Source organism: Nyctereutes procyonoides, unplaced genomic scaffold, assembly GCF_905146905.1.
Source record: "Nyctereutes procyonoides isolate TBG_1078 unplaced genomic scaffold, NYPRO_anot_genome, whole genome shotgun sequence".
Taxonomy (NCBI): Eukaryota; Metazoa; Chordata; class Mammalia; order Carnivora; family Canidae; genus Nyctereutes; species Nyctereutes procyonoides.
In genome coordinates this window covers 35,161,846-35,180,193 of record NW_026575044.1, presented here as the reverse complement: position 1 = coordinate 35,180,193, position 18,348 = coordinate 35,161,846, and the positions used below count along the sequence as shown (strand labels likewise).

General features: G+C 43.7%; 1 protein-coding gene across 2 annotated transcripts in view; it reads right to left on the bottom strand.

Moving 5' to 3' along the window:
- The window catches only part of KCTD1 (potassium channel tetramerization domain containing 1), a 94,055-nt gene that overhangs the window by 5,679 nt on the left and 70,028 nt on the right, over positions 1-18,348 (bottom strand). For both annotated transcript variants that reach the window (XM_055323513.1, XM_055323512.1), the window contains exon 3: positions 16,213-16,357. In XM_055323513.1, coding sequence (XP_055179488.1) covers positions 16,213-16,357 — 145 coding nt within the window. The remainder of the gene's footprint in view (positions 1-16,212; positions 16,358-18,348) is intronic.

The window sequence follows — 18,348 nt, the reverse complement described above, 5'->3', positions numbered from 1 at the left end:
CAAAATACAAACACGAAGCACTGAAAATGCTCACAGGTAAGGGGGTGATTTTTTTCCCCACCTCTGTTACTTCAATAATCAAATATGTGTGTAAATGTTTCATGCACAGCACATTGGTGCATGCATTCATTCAGTGATGATAAAAGGAGCTTAAGGGAATTAAGGGCCAGATTGGCCCTATTCTAAATGCTCCCCATAAATCAAGTCCTATAACCCCCACAACCGCCCCTGAACTTGGAACCATTATTATTCCCATTGTGCAGATGAGATAACTGAGATGAGAAGGGCCGAACCCATGACTTCGCTCTTTCAGCAGAAGAGTGCCTGGGTATTTAAAATCTGTGGGATGAGAATCCTCTTTACATTCTCCCTGTGGAGCCAGGCATGGGATGCTGTGAGGGAGGCGCAGGTGCCCTATTCACGGGAGGCCCCTGTTCCCCTTCACCTTCATGGAAGCTGAGGGCTCCTGCGGGAGGCAGGGGGCCACTGGAGGTGGGAGCGGGGCTGGAGATGGTGGCGGGTGGGCACCTGGAGGCCGAGTGCTGCTTTTACCGAAGTGTGGGTGCCGATCTGTGCTGGTCTGGGGGCGGTGGGTGCACAGCCCTCAGCTGCTCTCTGTGCTGCCATCCTAAAGTGAGGGAGGCCAACTAGCCCATGATCCCTGCAGGATAGACGTGCAAGAAACGAAACCCATCCCTTTCTGAAAGCACAGCCACCCATTCTATGAGCATGGTTTCTTTTTCTTTTGCCTTAAAAAAAATCTACTGAATTAAAGCAGAAATCTAGCAAGCAGGTATTAAAACACACACACAAGGGGCGCCTGGGTGGCTCAGTCAGTTAAGAAGCTGCCTTTGGCTCAGGTCATGATCCCAGGGTCCCAGGATCAAGCCCCATGTAGGGCTCACTGCTCAGTGGGGAGCCTGCTTCTCCCTCTCCCCCTGCTCCTCTACTCCCCCTGCTTGTGCTCTCTCTGTCTCTCAAATAAATATGCAAAATCTTTAAAGAAAAATAAATAAAGCACACATACAAGTCACTGAATGGGAGGACTAAAGAGGTGGAGGGGGAGGCAGCGAGGTAGGAATGATATTAGGAAGAGGGTCAATATTATGCCTACACGTAGCTATGACCACAATCATCTCTGGGTGTGTGGCAAGTGGACACTTGTCCCAGCTTGTTGACTGAGAACATTTTAATGAGCTGACACGGGCGTGTCTGCCAACCTTCCCGGGGCTGGAGCTGGCAGGTGATGCCTGGAGCCTGGTGCCTGCAGCAGGGCCGACACCGGGAGCCCAGGGCCCGAGTGTTGCCAGACGGAGGCCCCTGCCATCTGGATGGGGTGGCACGTGGAGAGGATGACCACAGGAGAACAGGTTTTAGGTGGCACTTTGCTCTTTTTCTTGCAAATTAAGCAACAAAGGCAGCAGCAGCAGCAGCATTATTTGGGGCCTCCAGAGAAAAATGTGGAGAGGTGGGGTAAGACAGTGCCAGTGGGCCCCCAGCTGGATCTTCCACTTTCTGTGTCGAGACATCCGGGCCAGGTGAAGGTGCTGTCCCAGCCACTCAGCGTCCGGACCGCTTCTGCATCCTGCCTTCTCCCGGCAACCCCAGTTCTACAAGAGTCTGGGTTCCCCGCTGGAGAGGCGCATGGACTGACACCTGCTTCGCCTCCCGACCCACAGGAGGTACGGTTGGCTTTGAGGAGGTGAGAACGAAGCTGAGGAGTGGCCACTCTGAAGACAGGACAGAGACAGAACCGAGGCCCCCTCGGCCAGCTGGAGGGCAGGCGTGGGGAGACTGGGGGTTCCTCCCGGGTACCTGGGACCCCTGTGTGGGGACCGAGCTGTCTCTGAAGTACATCAGCTGTGAGTTAGCGACCTCAGTCCTGTACTTACTTGTCAAGATGACAGCTCTCAAGGAGATTTAAAAACAGCACCGACAGTCACACAAGCAATAGAAGTGAGAGCTTCTGCTACTGCTTTTTATTTTCCTCTGAGAATGAAAAATTTTAGCACAAAGAAGAATCTGGACTCCAGTGCAAATGTGTCATCCAGTCTTCAAATCTGAGGCTGCCTAGAGCAGTCTTAATTGACCAACCTTGGCCCTTATGGAGGAATTCTTTCAAACACTGCTGAATAGTGACCATTAGCCTCTGATTAGATGCTTCCAGTGACGGGAAGCTTACTACTAACAGGCCACAGCATCGACTTTGTTGGACGCTCTGGTTAAACTTCGGTACACTTCTTGGTTAGAGTGACCTGATTTTCCCTGTAGTTCCAACTTATTCAGATTCTGCTATCTGAGGCTACAGTGATCCTGAACTTTCTTTGACACATGAACCTTTCTTACATTTGAAGACAATGGTTATGTCTTACTACCATTCAGGCTGAAAATACCCAATCTTTTCAGGTCTTGCTCATTTGTTATGACGTAGAGGTCCTTCAACATTTGCTACGTGCTTGACTTTGTCAACATACTTCTAAAACCCAAACCGGAAGTGAACCTAACATTTCAGAGGTGACCTAATGAGTGTGCTGTAAAACCTTCGCTTGGCCGGACATTCTAACCACTCTTAAAGCAGCCTGCATTCATCTCCGATGGCTGCTGCAACACTTAACCACACACCGCGTGGCTTAAAACCACACACATTTATTCTCTTACAGTTTTGGAAGCTGGAAGCCTAAAATGGATCATTAAGGTGGTGTTTCTTCTGGAAACTCCAGAGAAGTATCCATGCCCTTGCCTTTTTTCAGCTTGCAGAAGCAGCCTGCATTCCTCAGCCTGTGGTCCCATATCACTCTCGCCTCCACTAAGGTCATATCTTCTCTGACTCTGAGGAGTCACATCCTCCTGCCTCCTCCTTTCACTTGGAAGGACCCTTGTGAGTACACTGGACCCACCTGGATGACCCACAATGATCTCCCCATAGCAAGACCCTTAACTTATCACACCTGCAAAGTCCTTTCTGCCATGTAAGGTGACATATTCCTGGGCTTCCAGAAATCATGATGCGGACATCTTTGGGGGGCCATTATTCTGCGTACCTCCCAGCATAAGGCTGTATTAACTTTCTTGTCTGTCCTATTACCCAGCCAGTTTACATTTTGTTTCCAGTGGAGTCTCTACACCTTTCCCAAGAGCTGCTCTCGAGCTAGGTCCTCCTCTTACAGCATTTGTGAACAATTTTAAATCTCCACTATTTATCCTTCTTCAAATTGCCTACTGTGGGTTCTGAATTTGTTCCACTGAGAAAATGTGGATTCTTTCGCCCAGTGCTCTGCTCTCTCATTTTTTTTGTCATTTTGAACCGGATGTTCTGTTTCTGTATGTGAATCATTTCTTAAATGTAATGACAGGACAGGGCTACATGCAGGCCTTGGTTCAGGCTGATGGCTCAGGTAATAAATTAAGGTTCTGGATTCTGGCTATTTGAACAGTTATAAAGTCTATAATTCTGAGATCAACCAGTCCACAGTTGCGGCATTTGCTGGGTGTCTGGTTGAAATACCGTGTGTTTGGAGGGGCCTCCAATGGGAAGGCTGGACATGTGGGAGGGACCCGAGTCTCCCTACTGCCCAGAGATTCTCCTTAATTATTTTCCAGTCTCCTTATCTATAAAATGAGAGGAATAAATCACATTAAAGTCACTACCAGGGGACGCCTGGGTGGCTCAGTGGTTGAGCACCTGCCTTTGGCTCAGGGCATGATCCTAGGATCTGGGATTGAGTCCCGTGTCTGTCTCCCTGCGAGGAGCCTGCTTCTCCCTCTGCCTATGCCTCTGCCTCTCTCTCTCTCTCTCTGTCTCTCATGAATAAATAAATAAAATCTTAAAAAAAAAAAAAGTCACTACCGGGCCCGATATTCTGAGCCTACATCCAGGGCAATGTCCTGATCCAACAGTTTGTCCACCATAACCTGAAGGTAATAAGGCTGGCAGGATGGGGCTACAAATCCCCTATGCCGACTCTAAATCCTCAACACTTTCTTTTTCCTTCTGAGTTCCCAAGCCACATGGGTAATTCACCCTGAGGTCCGGCCATGGACTGACAGAGAGCCTCCCTGTATGGTGCTGCTCATGTTCATCACTCCCTGCTCTTGGAAAAATAGGGAAACACTGGCCCTTATCAGATTTGTGGCCTGCTCAGTGATTGCTCCAGGATCCTGCCAGTGGTTTTTAATGTGTAGGTTAAAGGGGTCCCCTGAAGGTCATTGTATGCTCAGGGATGTATCTCAGGGGCCTAGCTTTGAGCTACCTCAGGCCACCAGGTCATCTTGCCCATCTCTACTCGACCATCTGGCTCCATCTCTTCCTTTACTATGTCATTCCTCCTGGTGTCTGGGCACAGTGCCGTCTGCGTGGGGGCAGCAGACGCTGGGGAGTAGCCGAGCACCCAGGCTCCACTTGGCCATCGCCCCCCCCCCCGAGGCCGACTTACCTCCCAACATCTGCCAGCTCAAGAATGAAAAAGGCCCTTCTTGTTGGTGTTACCATTTTCTGCATGGTTAAGCTCACACTGGCCATTGGTTTTCTTGGCAGGTTCCTTTATATTCATCTTTCTCTACTTCCTAACACGCTTCCAGTCTTAGCTTGTCAGAGAACCAGTGCCCCCGGCTGCCCTTCCTTAGGAACCTCGTCCTCCTTCCCTTCCTCAATCAGCATCAGTTAATTTTATTGTCTAAATCCCATATATTTTAGAGTTGATCAAGTTTCTCTTTAGAACTCTCTGACCTTGTGCTTGTTTCCTTCTGCTCTCTGAATCTTTTGAAATCGTCTTTCCTTACACCCTGGTTCCTATCTGGCAACACCCACTGTTCCTTTCTTTGGCTTTTACAACCTCTAGACAACTCAGTCTCTTATCCCCAAGGTATGAGGTAGAAATCAGCAGAACTTTATGGGGCAGCAGCCGAAGGTTTGGCTCTAGATTTTTTTTTCTGTTCTTTCTTTCTTTTCTTTTCTTTTTTCTTTCTTTCTGATTTTATTTGCTTATTTGAGAGAGGGTAAGAGAGCATGAGTAGGGGGAGGAAGAGATCAGAGGCAGAGGGAGAAGGGGAGAGAAAATCTCTCAAGCAGACTCTGAGCTGAGTGTGGAGCCTCACACAGGGTTCGATCTCAGAACCCTGAGATCATGACCTGAGCCGAAACCAAGTCAGACACTCAACCGACTGAACCATTCTGGTGCCCCTGGCCCCAGATTTTCTTTTGAGGGAAATGAACCCAAAGCATCCACATTTGCTTTCGGCAAAGCAATTCCAGAATATACTAGACACCGTCATTCCTCTGCCCTAGCTTCTGTGCCAGTTTTATCTTCTCCAATTAAGAAAGCATCATTCATATTTCTTGCTTAGCTTGCTTATCATATCCAGATAAAGGAAAACAGATTATTTAGACCTATTATCATGTTTAAATAATTTTAAAATCCTAGAATACATATTTTTAAAATAATTTTTTGGGAGATTTACGGTGGTTTTTTTGAGGCATAGAAATATCAAGATCCCATTTTATAGACAAATACATTGAGCTTTGCTAAGACCCCAGAGATAGGTACATGGAACAAGAAGGAAAATATGGGTAAACTCCAAAATGCAAATTGACCATGTTTCAAAAGCTTACTTCTTGATTAAATATCTGGAAATCAGAAAACATCTCCCTAGAAGAAGAAAAGGGATATAGACCGTGTATTGGTTTCCAATCGCTGCTGTAAGAAATTACCACATATTCGGTTGCCTTAAAACAACACAGAGTCACTCTTGTAGTTCTGGAGGTCAGAAGTCTGAGGTGGGTCTTAGGGCTAGCTAGCATCGAGCTCCCCGCAGGACTGCCTTCCTTCAGAAGCCTGTAGGGGACAATGGCTTTCCTTGCCCTTCTCAGCATCCAGAGGCTGCCTGCATTCCTTGGCTTGTGGCCAATAATCACAATACTTCCTTGATCACATCTTCTCTGACTCTGACCCTGACCCTCCTCCTTCTCTCTTTCACTTATAAGGACCTTTGTGATTCCACTGGCCCACCTGGATTATCCAGGATAATCTCCCCATTTCAAGACTCTTAATCACATCTGCAAAATCCCTTTTGCCACATAAAGTAATATATCCTGGGGATTAGAATGTGGACCCCCTTGGGGGTCATTATTAAGCCTGCCACACACATTTACTGGTTTCACCGAATAGTTCAGAGGTTTATTTAACTTCTAATGGCCTTGAAGTTTTACACAGTAGTTGGCACATCCTTGCATTTAAAAGTCAACTCAGTCACTTGTTCATTTTAAAATCCATTCATGTGCCAGACGCCGTGCTAGACTTTGTACCATGGGGACAAAGAGGGATTTTCTCTGGGGAATGCATCCAGGTCGTCCCAGGAGTTCCCAAGCAGTGCTTAGCTCTCCAGAAGGTAGCATATGTACATCAGGGGACCCACAAGGCAGGGGCACTGAGAAAACGAGGAAAATGAAGAACTTTATAGTTTATATTTCAAAAATAGACTCCAGGTAGTAGTCTCGAAAAAAGAAAAACCATCTCTGCAGGATTTAACTTCCTTTCATTTTAAAGTTTTTCAGATTTTTTGTTTGTTTCTTTTCTTTGCTTTCTTCTTCTCTTCTTCTTCTTCTTTTTTTTTTTTTTTTTTTTTTGGTGTGAGGTGGGTCACCATAGTTTTTCCAGTATTTCAGGTCTGGGGTGTCTAAAATTCTTAATTTCCCTGGCTCTGCAATACTTTTTTCTTTAAGAGGACTTGATATTTTTATAGCAGTTTTAGTTCATAGTTAAAATTGAGGGGAAAGGGACTCCTGGGTGGCTCAGTCAGTTAAGCTTCTGACTCTTGGTTTCCGCTCAGGTCATGATCTCGGGGTCATGAAATGGAGCTCCGCTTGGAGTTCCATGCTCAGTGGGGCTCTTCCCCTGCCCCCCACCCAATTGCTTTCTCTTTAAAAATAAACAAAATAAAATCTATAAATAAATAAATGAATAATAGAGGGGAGAGTACAGATATTTCCCATACCCTGCTCCCCACACATGCACAGTCTCCTCATTATCAACATCTCCCACCATAGTGGTGCATTTGTTACAGCTGCTGAACCTACACAATCATCCAAAGCCCATGATTTATACTGGAATTCACTTTTGCCCTTGTGCGTTCTTTGGGTTTGGGCAAATGTACAATGGACATGGACCCACCCGTTACCATACCATACAGGGTAGTTGCACTGCCCTAAACTCCTCTTTGTTCTTGCCATTCATCCCTCCCACCCCCTAACCTCCTTTCTTTTCTTCAAAGCCCAGAAAGACTGGCCCACTTACTCCTTTTCCTCTGCCACCATGTGAAACTTCTGGCCAGGAGGCCTCCTTCCCCTCCAGCAGCACCAACTGCCTGCTTCTCCTGACTATTCTTGTTTTTCTGGGGGGAGGATATCCAGCTGAGATTTATCCTGATGGCTAGTGAAGGAACAAGAAGCAGCGGCAAGGTGTCCCTTCTCTACCTGACCACGGTCTCCATCACCCATTGCCTCCAAATGTCCTAGAGAAAGGTAAGGTGATAATGACGGGGTGTTTGTGGCAGCGTTGGGGAGCAGATCACTCTGCATTCTGAAGCCACACCCTGCCTTGGCAAGTTCCCTGAATACTAACTGCAGGAGTTGGGGCCGATGTGTAGAGTGGGGCATGGGCAGGGGCTAGAGATGCTATCTGAGATGGTGCCCAGACTGCTGGCTGGCTGTTCCGTCTGCCTCCCAGTCCTCTTTGGTTGCTATGGCTAGCCTTGCCTCTAAGTAAGTGTCTTTGGGAGAGGGAGAGAAGTGGCCCTGGGCAGGGGTACTGGGAGTAATAATCTCTGCACCAGAGACACAAATACTAGGAGGCAGCAGCTGAGACTATGACTGGAGCAGCCACCCTAAGTGGCCACTCTCCTGGGTCCCAGAGAAGAGATTTCTTGGGGGTCTACCCGGCTCACCACTCTGTCTTCTCTGGAGTGAGTGCCTATAAGCCATGTCTGCTTGCCACAGCTGACTGGCTAAAGCATAAGCACAGGAGCCACTTGAGCCAATTAGATGATCTCTGTACAACCAAGGAAGGGGAAGGAAACCCAGGGCATTGTTGGAGCAGAGCCACGGGCCTCACTCCTGAAAGCCCCAAATTCCCACGACTGAGGTCCTCAGAATTGCCCTGGTATTTCCACCTCTGAGAGAATGCTCCTGCTAATTCTATGAGATAAGCTAGTATCCTTCCCATAAAAACTTCCTTCCTCTCTTTCTGGTTTTCAACTAGGGCTGACTTTGACCTTAGATGACGTTTAGCAAAGTCTGGAGACATTCTGGGTTGTCATAAACGAGAGAGGGGGTTGGTGCTACTGGCTTGCAGTGGGTGGAAGCCAGGGATACTGCACAACATCCTATGATGCACAGGATAGCCCTGCCACAGATAATTTATTTGGCTCAAAAGGTTAATAGTGCAAGATGAGAAACTCTAAGCTTGACCGGGGTCATTCTTGTTGCTAGCATTCGAGCACATATGATTACTAACATGATGTAATATGAAGTGCACAATATCACTAGAGATGTATTCTCACCAAAATGTTTAATCTAAACCCGTCGGGCCTTCAGACATGACTTGCAGTTTACAGGCAATCAGAGGCTAGAGTAGTGAACTAAACTACACAGGACAAGGCAGCCAGACAAATCCAGAAGGGGGGCATTCTGCGGGGCACCTGGCCCAGTTTCTTCAGCAAGTCGGCACCATATGAAAAGTGACAGACTATGCTAGGTAATAAAAGGAAGGAACATAACTGGATTCAATATGTGCTCTTACAGCAGATACCATCCTGGAAAAAACATCTGCAAAGGACATTTTGGGGTCAACCTGGGAAATGTGAATATGGTTCCAGTGTTAGAGAAAATTAGATTTTACTGAAATAGGAAGGTAGAGATTATTGTCTGAAATAAGGATAGGAAAAGATCCAGAAGGCCATGCGTGTGCTAAGGTTGGCAATCTCCGAGGGGTGGGAACATGGGGTTTAAACTTTTTTGCCTATATATGTTTTCAAATTTTGTACAATGTGCATAAAGGTTATTAGAAATAACTAATACATTTTTAAACTTAAGACAGGGATAGATAAGTTGTGGGCTGTGTGTTAGTGAATTTTTCTAAATCTAGGAAGGGTAGTCATCAGAGACTATAAAAGATGCTAGCAACAGAGGACACTGACCAAAGATGCCCAGAATAAAAGGCTAGAAAAAATGTAATTTTTTTGTGGTTCCCCATGAAAAAGGGAATCAAAGTGTACTGGACTCTTGGTGTACTGTGAATCACAACTCTGTGTGTGTGTGTGTGTGTGTGTGTGTGTGTGTGTGTGACCACCTGTACAATGCAGAAAACAGAGCAAAGATGAACAAGTCAGTGTCACTGGGAGGAGGGGAGAATGAAGGGAAGGAGGACAGTCATCTCCATAATATAACAGCACGGGGAAGTTCTACAATCACTTATTAGAGAATAGATTCCAATGGCTTTCAGAGGGAGCAGGGCATAAGCAGCTGCCACTTCAATGGTGTTGTGAAATATGAAATTATCTAAGTTGCTAAGTGGGTATCCAGCTCAGACAGCACATTTGCAAGATGGCATTTCAAGGGGTGTAGGACACTGTGACGTCAATGTTGCACACATTGGCTCAACCTTGCATTGAATAACTGGAGAGGGAAGCCAGAAATCAAGGAACTCTTTCCCTGGCAAACCCAGTTAGGGCAGATTCTCTCCTCATGCCATGTCCCCTCTTCCAAGTCAGGAAATCGACTTGGATGAGGAACACAACACAACTTGGGTTGTTTGGGGATGGGCAGTCTGAGGGCTCCTCTGCGTGCACGTCTGTATTTGTGGTCAGCACAAGCTGCTGCTTCCCACCATCAGTCATGGGAGCTGAATGGTCACTTTGGCTTGCACTCTCCTCCTGCTGCTCCTCTAGGTTCCAGAACACCCTGTCATGGACGTATAGCCTGTCGCCCAGAGGTTCTGTGGGAAACATCTCAGGGCCTTGAGAGACGAGAGTTTCATTTGACAAGCTTTTTGTCTTTTTCCCCAAGCGTGGGCTACAGCTAAATCCTTGGCCAATTAACAGGTATGTTTTGCACTTGGCACTGATAGATAGCACATCTTACAGGGTTCTGGCATCCTCAGGGAGCTCGAAAGGTTCAGGCAACCATCCCCATCCTAGCCCAGTGGGTGAAGCCTCAGGGGACTGTCCTCCGGGATCAGCCACAGCTTAACTCCTGTGAGGAAGTCCATCTCTCAGCATCTAACTTGGATGCTCTTGAAGAAAAAGAATAACACCTGCTACATTTAAATATGTTCGAAATACCTAGCTCCATTTCTGGAACATACTGCAACTCACAACAAATGGCTGTTATCATGTACTAACTGTAATTCCCCATCAGTTGTTTTGTATTTCCAGGATTCTGTATCTTTTTTAATCATGAGATTACAAATTAATATTTTACCCTCATAGTTGTTTAGGATGATGGTATTATACACACGTTTTATATGTGCCCTTTTGTCCTACAAATTAGTGTCCTGCCTACTTACATTTAGCTTCTGGCTTCCTGTGACTCTTTTGACCCTTTTCTGCCATATTTAAGGTAATTAATACTAAGTAATTATTATGTGCCCAGCACACAATGTCCTTTAGAATAATATAAAAATGTCCCTGCCTGTGAGACTCTTACAAAGTAGAGAGTCCTGATATATACATAAGATCTCCAGTTTGAATGTAATCAAGTATATGACCGGGTATGGGGTAGGAACCAGAATCTGGTTTGAATGCGGGACTCATTTCATTCATTTATGTATCCATCCATGCATTCATTCACTCATGCCATAAATATTCACATGCTTAGTATGTGCCAGGGCTGAGCTAGTGCCACAGTCACTGCTGGCCAGCTTCCCCAATAGCTATTCCCAGCCCCTATCCCTTGCTCATTTTTCTCTATAGAGGCTAAAAAAGAAAAATATCCCTTTCTAGCCAATGCCCTCTAAAGGGAAAGTCTACTGGGGAATTTTCTGGCAAGGACAATATCTTGTGAGTTAAAAAGGCTTTCACCTATATTTTTTCTGCCTTGAATGAGGAGGTGATGCCTGGGGCTGTGGCGGGCACTTTATGACCTTGAGGGGACAAGTGCGAGGCCAAAACATCAACACTAAAGATGGAAAAGCAAACAGACAGAGAGTTCTGGTCCTTGAAGACACCACTGGGCACATACCCCTGTCAGTAACAGGCTTCCCTCTTCAGCTATTCATGGACCTCTGATTTCTAATGTGAGAAAAGAAAAACAAATCTCCATTAATTTAAGGAGATTATGTACTTCCAAGAAGTATCTGGAAGGTACTACGGATTAATCTCCATTAATTTAAGGTGTATTCCAACACCTGCTGCCGAAAGCACGTGTAACCAACAGTTGGGTATACAGTGCTACACAATGGAGACAAATAATTACAAATGTACTGTGTGTGACCATGGCGAGAATCTCAGGGTACAGGCAAACCTAAGCTGGACTAGGCAGGGATGGCTCAACAATGAATACAATGAGCCCTAACGACAAATAAAGGCCAAGAAAAGAGCATTAAATAGATCGGTCTCTTTGAAGAGGGCAAGAAGACGGTGTGCTTGTGGAAGTAATAAAAGCCCTGTAGGGCATATGTGCAGAGGAGAGTCCAGTGGTGGGGAGCAGGGGGCGTGGAGCCCTCTGGGCCTCATAGACTCTGACAAGGATGTGCTGCTTTGCTCTGTGAACAATGAATGGGAAGCCTCTGTAAAGTTGTAAGCAGAAGCAAGTCATGATAACACCATTTTTTTTTCAAAAAGTGTTCCTTGGTGAGGGATGGGTTGGGAGACAGGGGAGGAGGGAAAAAGGCAGAAGGGTAGATCTATTAAAGAGCAACAGGAGGGATCCTTACCATGATGGAAATGTTCTGTGCCTTGATTATATCAAGGTCAATATCCTGGTTGTGCTGTTGTACTATCATTTTGCAAGATGTTACTATTGGGTGGAATTGGGTAACATAGGATCTATTATTTCTTACAAATGCCTGAGCATCTCCCATGATCTCAAAATAAAAAATCTAATGAGAAAGTGTGTCCCCGGTTTCGACATGGAGAGTGGATGAGAGGGGGAAAGGGTGGGAGAGGTAAATCAATTATGAAGCTGCTCCAAGTCATCCAGAGAGCTGAGCCTTGGATAGGGAGGTGGGATGAGAAGAGTGAATTGATTCAAGAAGTATCTGGAAGGTACTATGGACTGGCTTGCTGATGGATGGTGTGTAGCAGGTGAAGAAGAGGACAAAGTGCAGAATGACTTCCAGGTTCCTGCCCAGAGTTGGCAGGTGGATTCTGACATTTCTTACACGGATGGGACGCAAAGCCAGAGAGCAGGTTCCATGGTGGTAGTAGGGTTGGGGAGGTAGGCATGGCCAGCTCATGATTGGGCAGCTTGAGGAACCAATGAACTCTCCACGTAGATTCTATTCTGAGTAGTCATTTGGAAATGCAATCCCCTTAAAATAGAACTAAACGTGAAACTTCCTCCCTTCACCCTCTTTCTAATTTCACTGCCTTCCTTCTATGAAAACGTGAGCGATTAGGAAAATGTTGGCCTCCCCACCATTGCCATATCACACTTTCAGCCCTTCTTTTTCTACTCGCTCTCTGACATGGGAAGAAGTCCAGATCTGACTGGTGAACACCTGACATCCCAGGTGCCAGGGCTGATTACTGGCTGGGGCCACTGCTAAAGTCTGTGCCCATTTACAGCAGGCCCCTCTGCCCCCTTCTCTCACTCCCTATGCCCAATGCAGAACTCAGCCCCACTTCCTGTCTCCACACGGACCAGTGCCTGCTTTCTAGTAGCAGTCTGGACTTTCTTCTGCTCTTCTGCTTCTAGCTTCTGTTCTGCCTGCAGCTGGTGTGAGGCCTGCTGCCTAAACTGGCCAGCCTTCTCTGTCCATGTCTGAACAGGTGTGTCCCCAGGTTTACACTGAGGGCTGCAGGTAGGAGACCTCCCTTTGGACTCTGCATAAGATGCTTGCCAGGGAGTGAAATGGTGTGAGGGGAAGGCAGGAAAGAGGTTGGAAAGTTGGCACAGAAAAAAAAATTTAACACATTGAAAATTACCCTTGCAAACCTTCCAGGAAGGTGCCATCTGAGAAACAGATTCCCAATATGTTTTCCTTCCTGAGTTGGAAGAGCTCACCACTGATAAAGTAGCTTACTTCCATAAGGAGCCTATGTTGCACAAACCAGCTTCATATGTGTCTTTAGAGCCTGAATGACCCTCAGCACCGTCAGAGGCACACTCTGGGAGGCCCCTAGTCATCGCCACTAGCTGGGGAGCCACGGGGTCACACGCCACCACAGGCTGGTTCCAGGGCTGCCAGGACGTGTCCAATGTGAGCTGCAGGTCTGCTCTTTCTTTCCCATTTTCTCACTAAGTGTATATACTTGACTAGTGCCCCACTGCTCAAAATCCTGAAGGAGAGGATGAACGCAGGTCCCCTGAATCCCTATTAATTTTGGATGTAATTTTCTATATCTTTGTGTATTTATGCACACATATACATAATTTTTTACATAAATATGAAAATGACTATGCATCTTCTGCAACTTAGTATTTTCACTGATAAAATCATGGTGATTCCCCACCCACCCCGCCAGCTGCTAGCTAATGGAGCTATTGGTAAGTATGTGCCATTGCTGAACATTTTTTTTTTAGTTGTGTTAAGGTTTTGCTATTACAAATAATATGACCACAATAAACATCCCATGTACATTTATCTTTGCATATTTATGCAACTATTTCTAGAAAATAAAGAGACTCTGAATTGCTAGATCAAAGAGTATGTACGATTGAAAATTTAAAAACTGCTGAATTGCCCTCCAGAAATGTTTATTCCCAACCACAACGTATATCCCCAACACTGTATGTTACCAATTTCTTACTTTTTGCCAGTCTGATAGATAAAAAGGGGTATCTACATTTTTGTTTCTTTGATTCTACAGAGATTAAATATTGGCAATTTCTATATTCTTCTTTGGGAGATTTTTGTTTCTATCTCATGTTTTCCATTGGGTTGTTATATGTTTCTTATAGATTTTATTAGCTCTATTAATGATAATAATCTTTTATTGCAAATATTTTTGGTAGGCTAACACTCATCTTTTATTTCTATGTGGTGTCCTTCATACAACTTTTTTCTTTTAAAGGCTACGTCTGGGTATTCAGTCTTCCTTAGGTAGGCCCTCTCTGCCTCAAAATTATACTTTCAGAAATTCCTTTATTTTTTTCTGATATTTTGTATAGTTTTAATTTTTATGTTCATTTCTGGAATATCTATGAACTTATGATAGGAGATAGGGCTTTGGCTTTACATTTTTTCCAAATGTCTCTGTGCCAGCTACCTCAGTGCCAGTGACTGATTGTTCCTTTGTTTTCCCACTGATTGAAATACCACCCTTATAATATATCAGATTCCTTATACACACATCTGTCTCCAGACCCTATGCTCCTCCACTGATCTATTTGTCAATTTCAGCTCAGATGGGATCACACTTTTGAATTACTCTAGCTTAGGTGCCTGGGTGGCTCAATCAGGTAAGCATCTACCTTCGGCTCAGCCCATGATCCCAGGGTCCTGGGATCCAGCCCCTCTTTGGGCTCCTTGCTCAGCAGGGTGTCTGCTTCTCCCCTCTCCCTCTGCCTACTGCTCTCCCTGCTTGTGCTCTCTCATTCAGATACATAAACAAAATCTTAAAAAAAAAAAAAAAGAATTACTCTAGGTCTATAGTAAGATCTTATGTCTTATAGGATACTATTATAATATAGGTATAGCCTACTATTACCACCACTATTATCATCCATAATAATTTATTTAGCTAGTCTTTTTAAAAAATTAGAGCTAGTCTTAAGCTTTGTTTCTTCTTCTTTTTTAAAGATTTTATTTATTTATTCATGAGAGACACAGAGAGAGGCAGAGACATAGGCAGAAGGAGAAGCAGGCTCCCTGCAGGGAGCCCAATGTAGTACTAGATCCCAAGACCCCAGGGTCATGACCTGAGCCAAAGGTAGACGCTCAACCACTAAGCCACCCAGGTGCCCCAAGCTTTGTTCCTTCTATGTAACCTTTATATATGGATCAAATTTCATTTAAAAAAAATGTATGACTTAAATGGGTTTGTGCTGAATTATCATCTGGGGACAGGTGACATCTTAACAGTATTGACGCTTCCCATCCAGTAACACAGAATTTCCCTTCATTTATACAACTCATCTCTTATACTTTATGTAGAGATTTGCAGTTTTTTATTTTTTTAAGTTTTTTTTTTAATTTATTTATGAGAGACAGAGAGAGGTGCAGAGACATAGACACAGAGATGACTCTGGGATCAGGCCCTGAGCCAAAGGCAGACACTCAACCACTGAGCCACCCAGGTGTCCCAAGATTTGCAGTTTTTTAAATCAGACTTTGCCCATTTCTTGTTAGGTTTGCTGCTAGGTATTATAAATTTTGTTGTTGTTGTGAGTGGTATGTCTTTCCATTATATCATATGACTGGCTCTTGCTAACTTGTAGGAAAGCTATTGATTGATATATATTGATCCTGAATGTAGAGGCCTTAATGAGTTCTTCATTAGTTCTAACAGTACTTAGCTGATTCTTTAGAATCTATTTAGAGAATATTAACAGCTGCAAAGATTACATTTTTGTATATTTCCTTCTAATATTAACACTTTCTGTTTGTCCTTCTTGTCTGATTCCACTGCCTAGAGTTGCGATCACAGTGTGAGACTAACACTTGTTACTCACTTCAAAGAGAACAATCTAAAATTTTACTGTTGAGTATAAAGCATGCTTTAACATCTGAGAGAATAAGTCTATTAAGCTAAGGACGTTTCCTTTTATTTTCTACCTTACTAAGACTTAGCAGAAGCTTTGAATTTAATCAACTTATTTTCAGTGTGTTAAAATAAATGATGATTCAGTCTTTAAATAAAATCAGTCCTCTTTTGGTCACATAAAACTTTAATGACCATATACTCTATTTCATGAAGACAGTATAACCATGTCAGAGACCTCTGATGCCATTAGAGTTGGTAAATGTTAAAAATGTAAGAGCTTGAAATATTTAGGGGGGAGCACATCAAAACAAATCACATATTTATGCTATTGGTAATTTAACGTGAATCCCTCACCTTGAAATCATCAGGAATGAGGAGTTTTGATGTTCGTAGAAAATTCAAGATATATCTGAACATCTGTCCATCTCTGTCAATGAAATAATGCTGTTTGAGACTGTCCAAAACAATGGGCTCTGTACCATCAAAAAGTCTTCCGATTCTGTGATAGAAAAGAGGGAACAGTGAAAACAATTAGAATCAATTGTTTGGCCGCTAAAACTAGGAGCTACCATTTTGTGTCACTGTCAAAGGTAGCCGTTTCAAAGATGGCAGTTAGGAAAAATCACCCGTTACGTAGTTATGGTTCTCTGAGAAGTACTAGCCCTTGCTTGATAAATACTTCAGGACCAGACAATTCAAAATAGTCTCAGGCTTTCTCAAGTAAATCCTTTTATTCACTGTCTGTTACCTGTAAAGAAAATGTCCCTGACATGGTGATTATGGCTAAGTGCTGTCACTGTAATGGAAGAGCATGTCTTTCCCCTGGGTTACTTCAAACCACCTTCTCTGCTACTTCTTAAAAAATGTTATTGCTCCAAAGTGTCTTTTAAACAGATTCTACAGAGAAAGCAATTTCATTTTTAAGAAATCTGTTTTCTGAGCTTTCCCCACCCATGAATCACAAACTTCCCAAAAATAAAGCAATGCCTATATGCTAACATCTACATTTAATTATAGAAAGAATCATTGAAAATATCACTTGTCTAGGAAAATATGTTTTCCATTAACAATATACAGTCTAGTTTCTTAGTTCTCAGCAAAAATCATTTCTAACAGCCAGGCATCATTTTAAAAAATAAATATGTTGACCACCCCAAAAATATGACCTAGTACTGGAACATGAGTGGCTACAGGTAATTTTTTAAAAAACAGGAATCCACAATATGTTTTTCCCATTTGTAGAGTTAACATTTGAACAGTGTACTATAGTTAAAGCATCCTGCATCCATTTGTTATCATTTATCCCTTTAAGGATGGCTGAACCTACATATTTTAGGATATATTCAGTTAATAGAAAGTGGTCACATTTGTACCATAAACGAGTAGAGAGCTGACTAATGACAAACAAATATCCTATATCAGAAAATAGAATTTACACACTAGAAATCACTTCCTTGACCAAGAGGTGCACTGCACTTTTTATTAACAGTGTAGGCAGGCAAATGGCTCTATTTCTTTATGAAAAGCTTTCTTTGGGACTCCTGAAATGTGGCAGAGGTTATGGTAAGTCAATAATTTCACCCCTCCTAAAATACAAAAAAAACCCCAAAAAACCAACAAATAGAGAAGCAGCTCCTCCTCCCCCCCCCCCCAAAAAAAGAAAAGCTTGGGAATTTGTTTTATAAAAATTTTTAAAAGATAACCAGAAAACTCACGTCCCACCCGAAGGTAGTAAGTGCAAAGAACAAAGCAACTTACTGCAGTCAGGTCCTATTTCTAAAACTCAGTATATTATTCTCAGCTAATGTTTGTGTCCAACTTTCCATGAATTGAGGGTGATTCACTATTTGTTCCTTCCACAATTTTACCCAAGGTGTGGGGCTCCCAACCATCCTAGCACTCTTTCACTGAATGCAACCTTGTCATTCATTTCCATTAACATATCAATCAAACAGGCTACAGAAAGAGGCAGTGAAACTAAAATACACTTAGTCACTTATTTAGAGTGTTTCCAGGACTGTTTGGTGTAAGCTGGGAAAGAACAAGACTTGTTTGCTCATTACTAAGACATTTTACTCTTCATTGTTAACATGATAAATTTATGGTTGACAGGAGGAGAAAAGAGAGTTCTGTTTATTAAGTGCTGTCCAGATAGCAAGCACTATGCTTAGCACTTCATGTATGTAAAGGATCCATTATCTTCGTTTTAAAGATGAAGAAACAGGCTCAAAATGATGAGTAACTTGCCCAACTAGTTAAGTAGCACTGGGGGATCTGTGCACAGTCTGATCTTAAAGGGGCCTCCCTACAAAGAATGGAATGAAAAGAATGACCACTATTGAAGGAAAACTTTTGGTCTAGAGTTTTTCTCTCTAACTTGTTTAGCAAGGGCTCTCTGCAATGAAATCCAAGCATGTGTATTGATTATTTTTGTGGCCTGTAATTTATTAGTGTCAGTGACTGCAAGTCACTGGAGTCAAGAGATGAAAA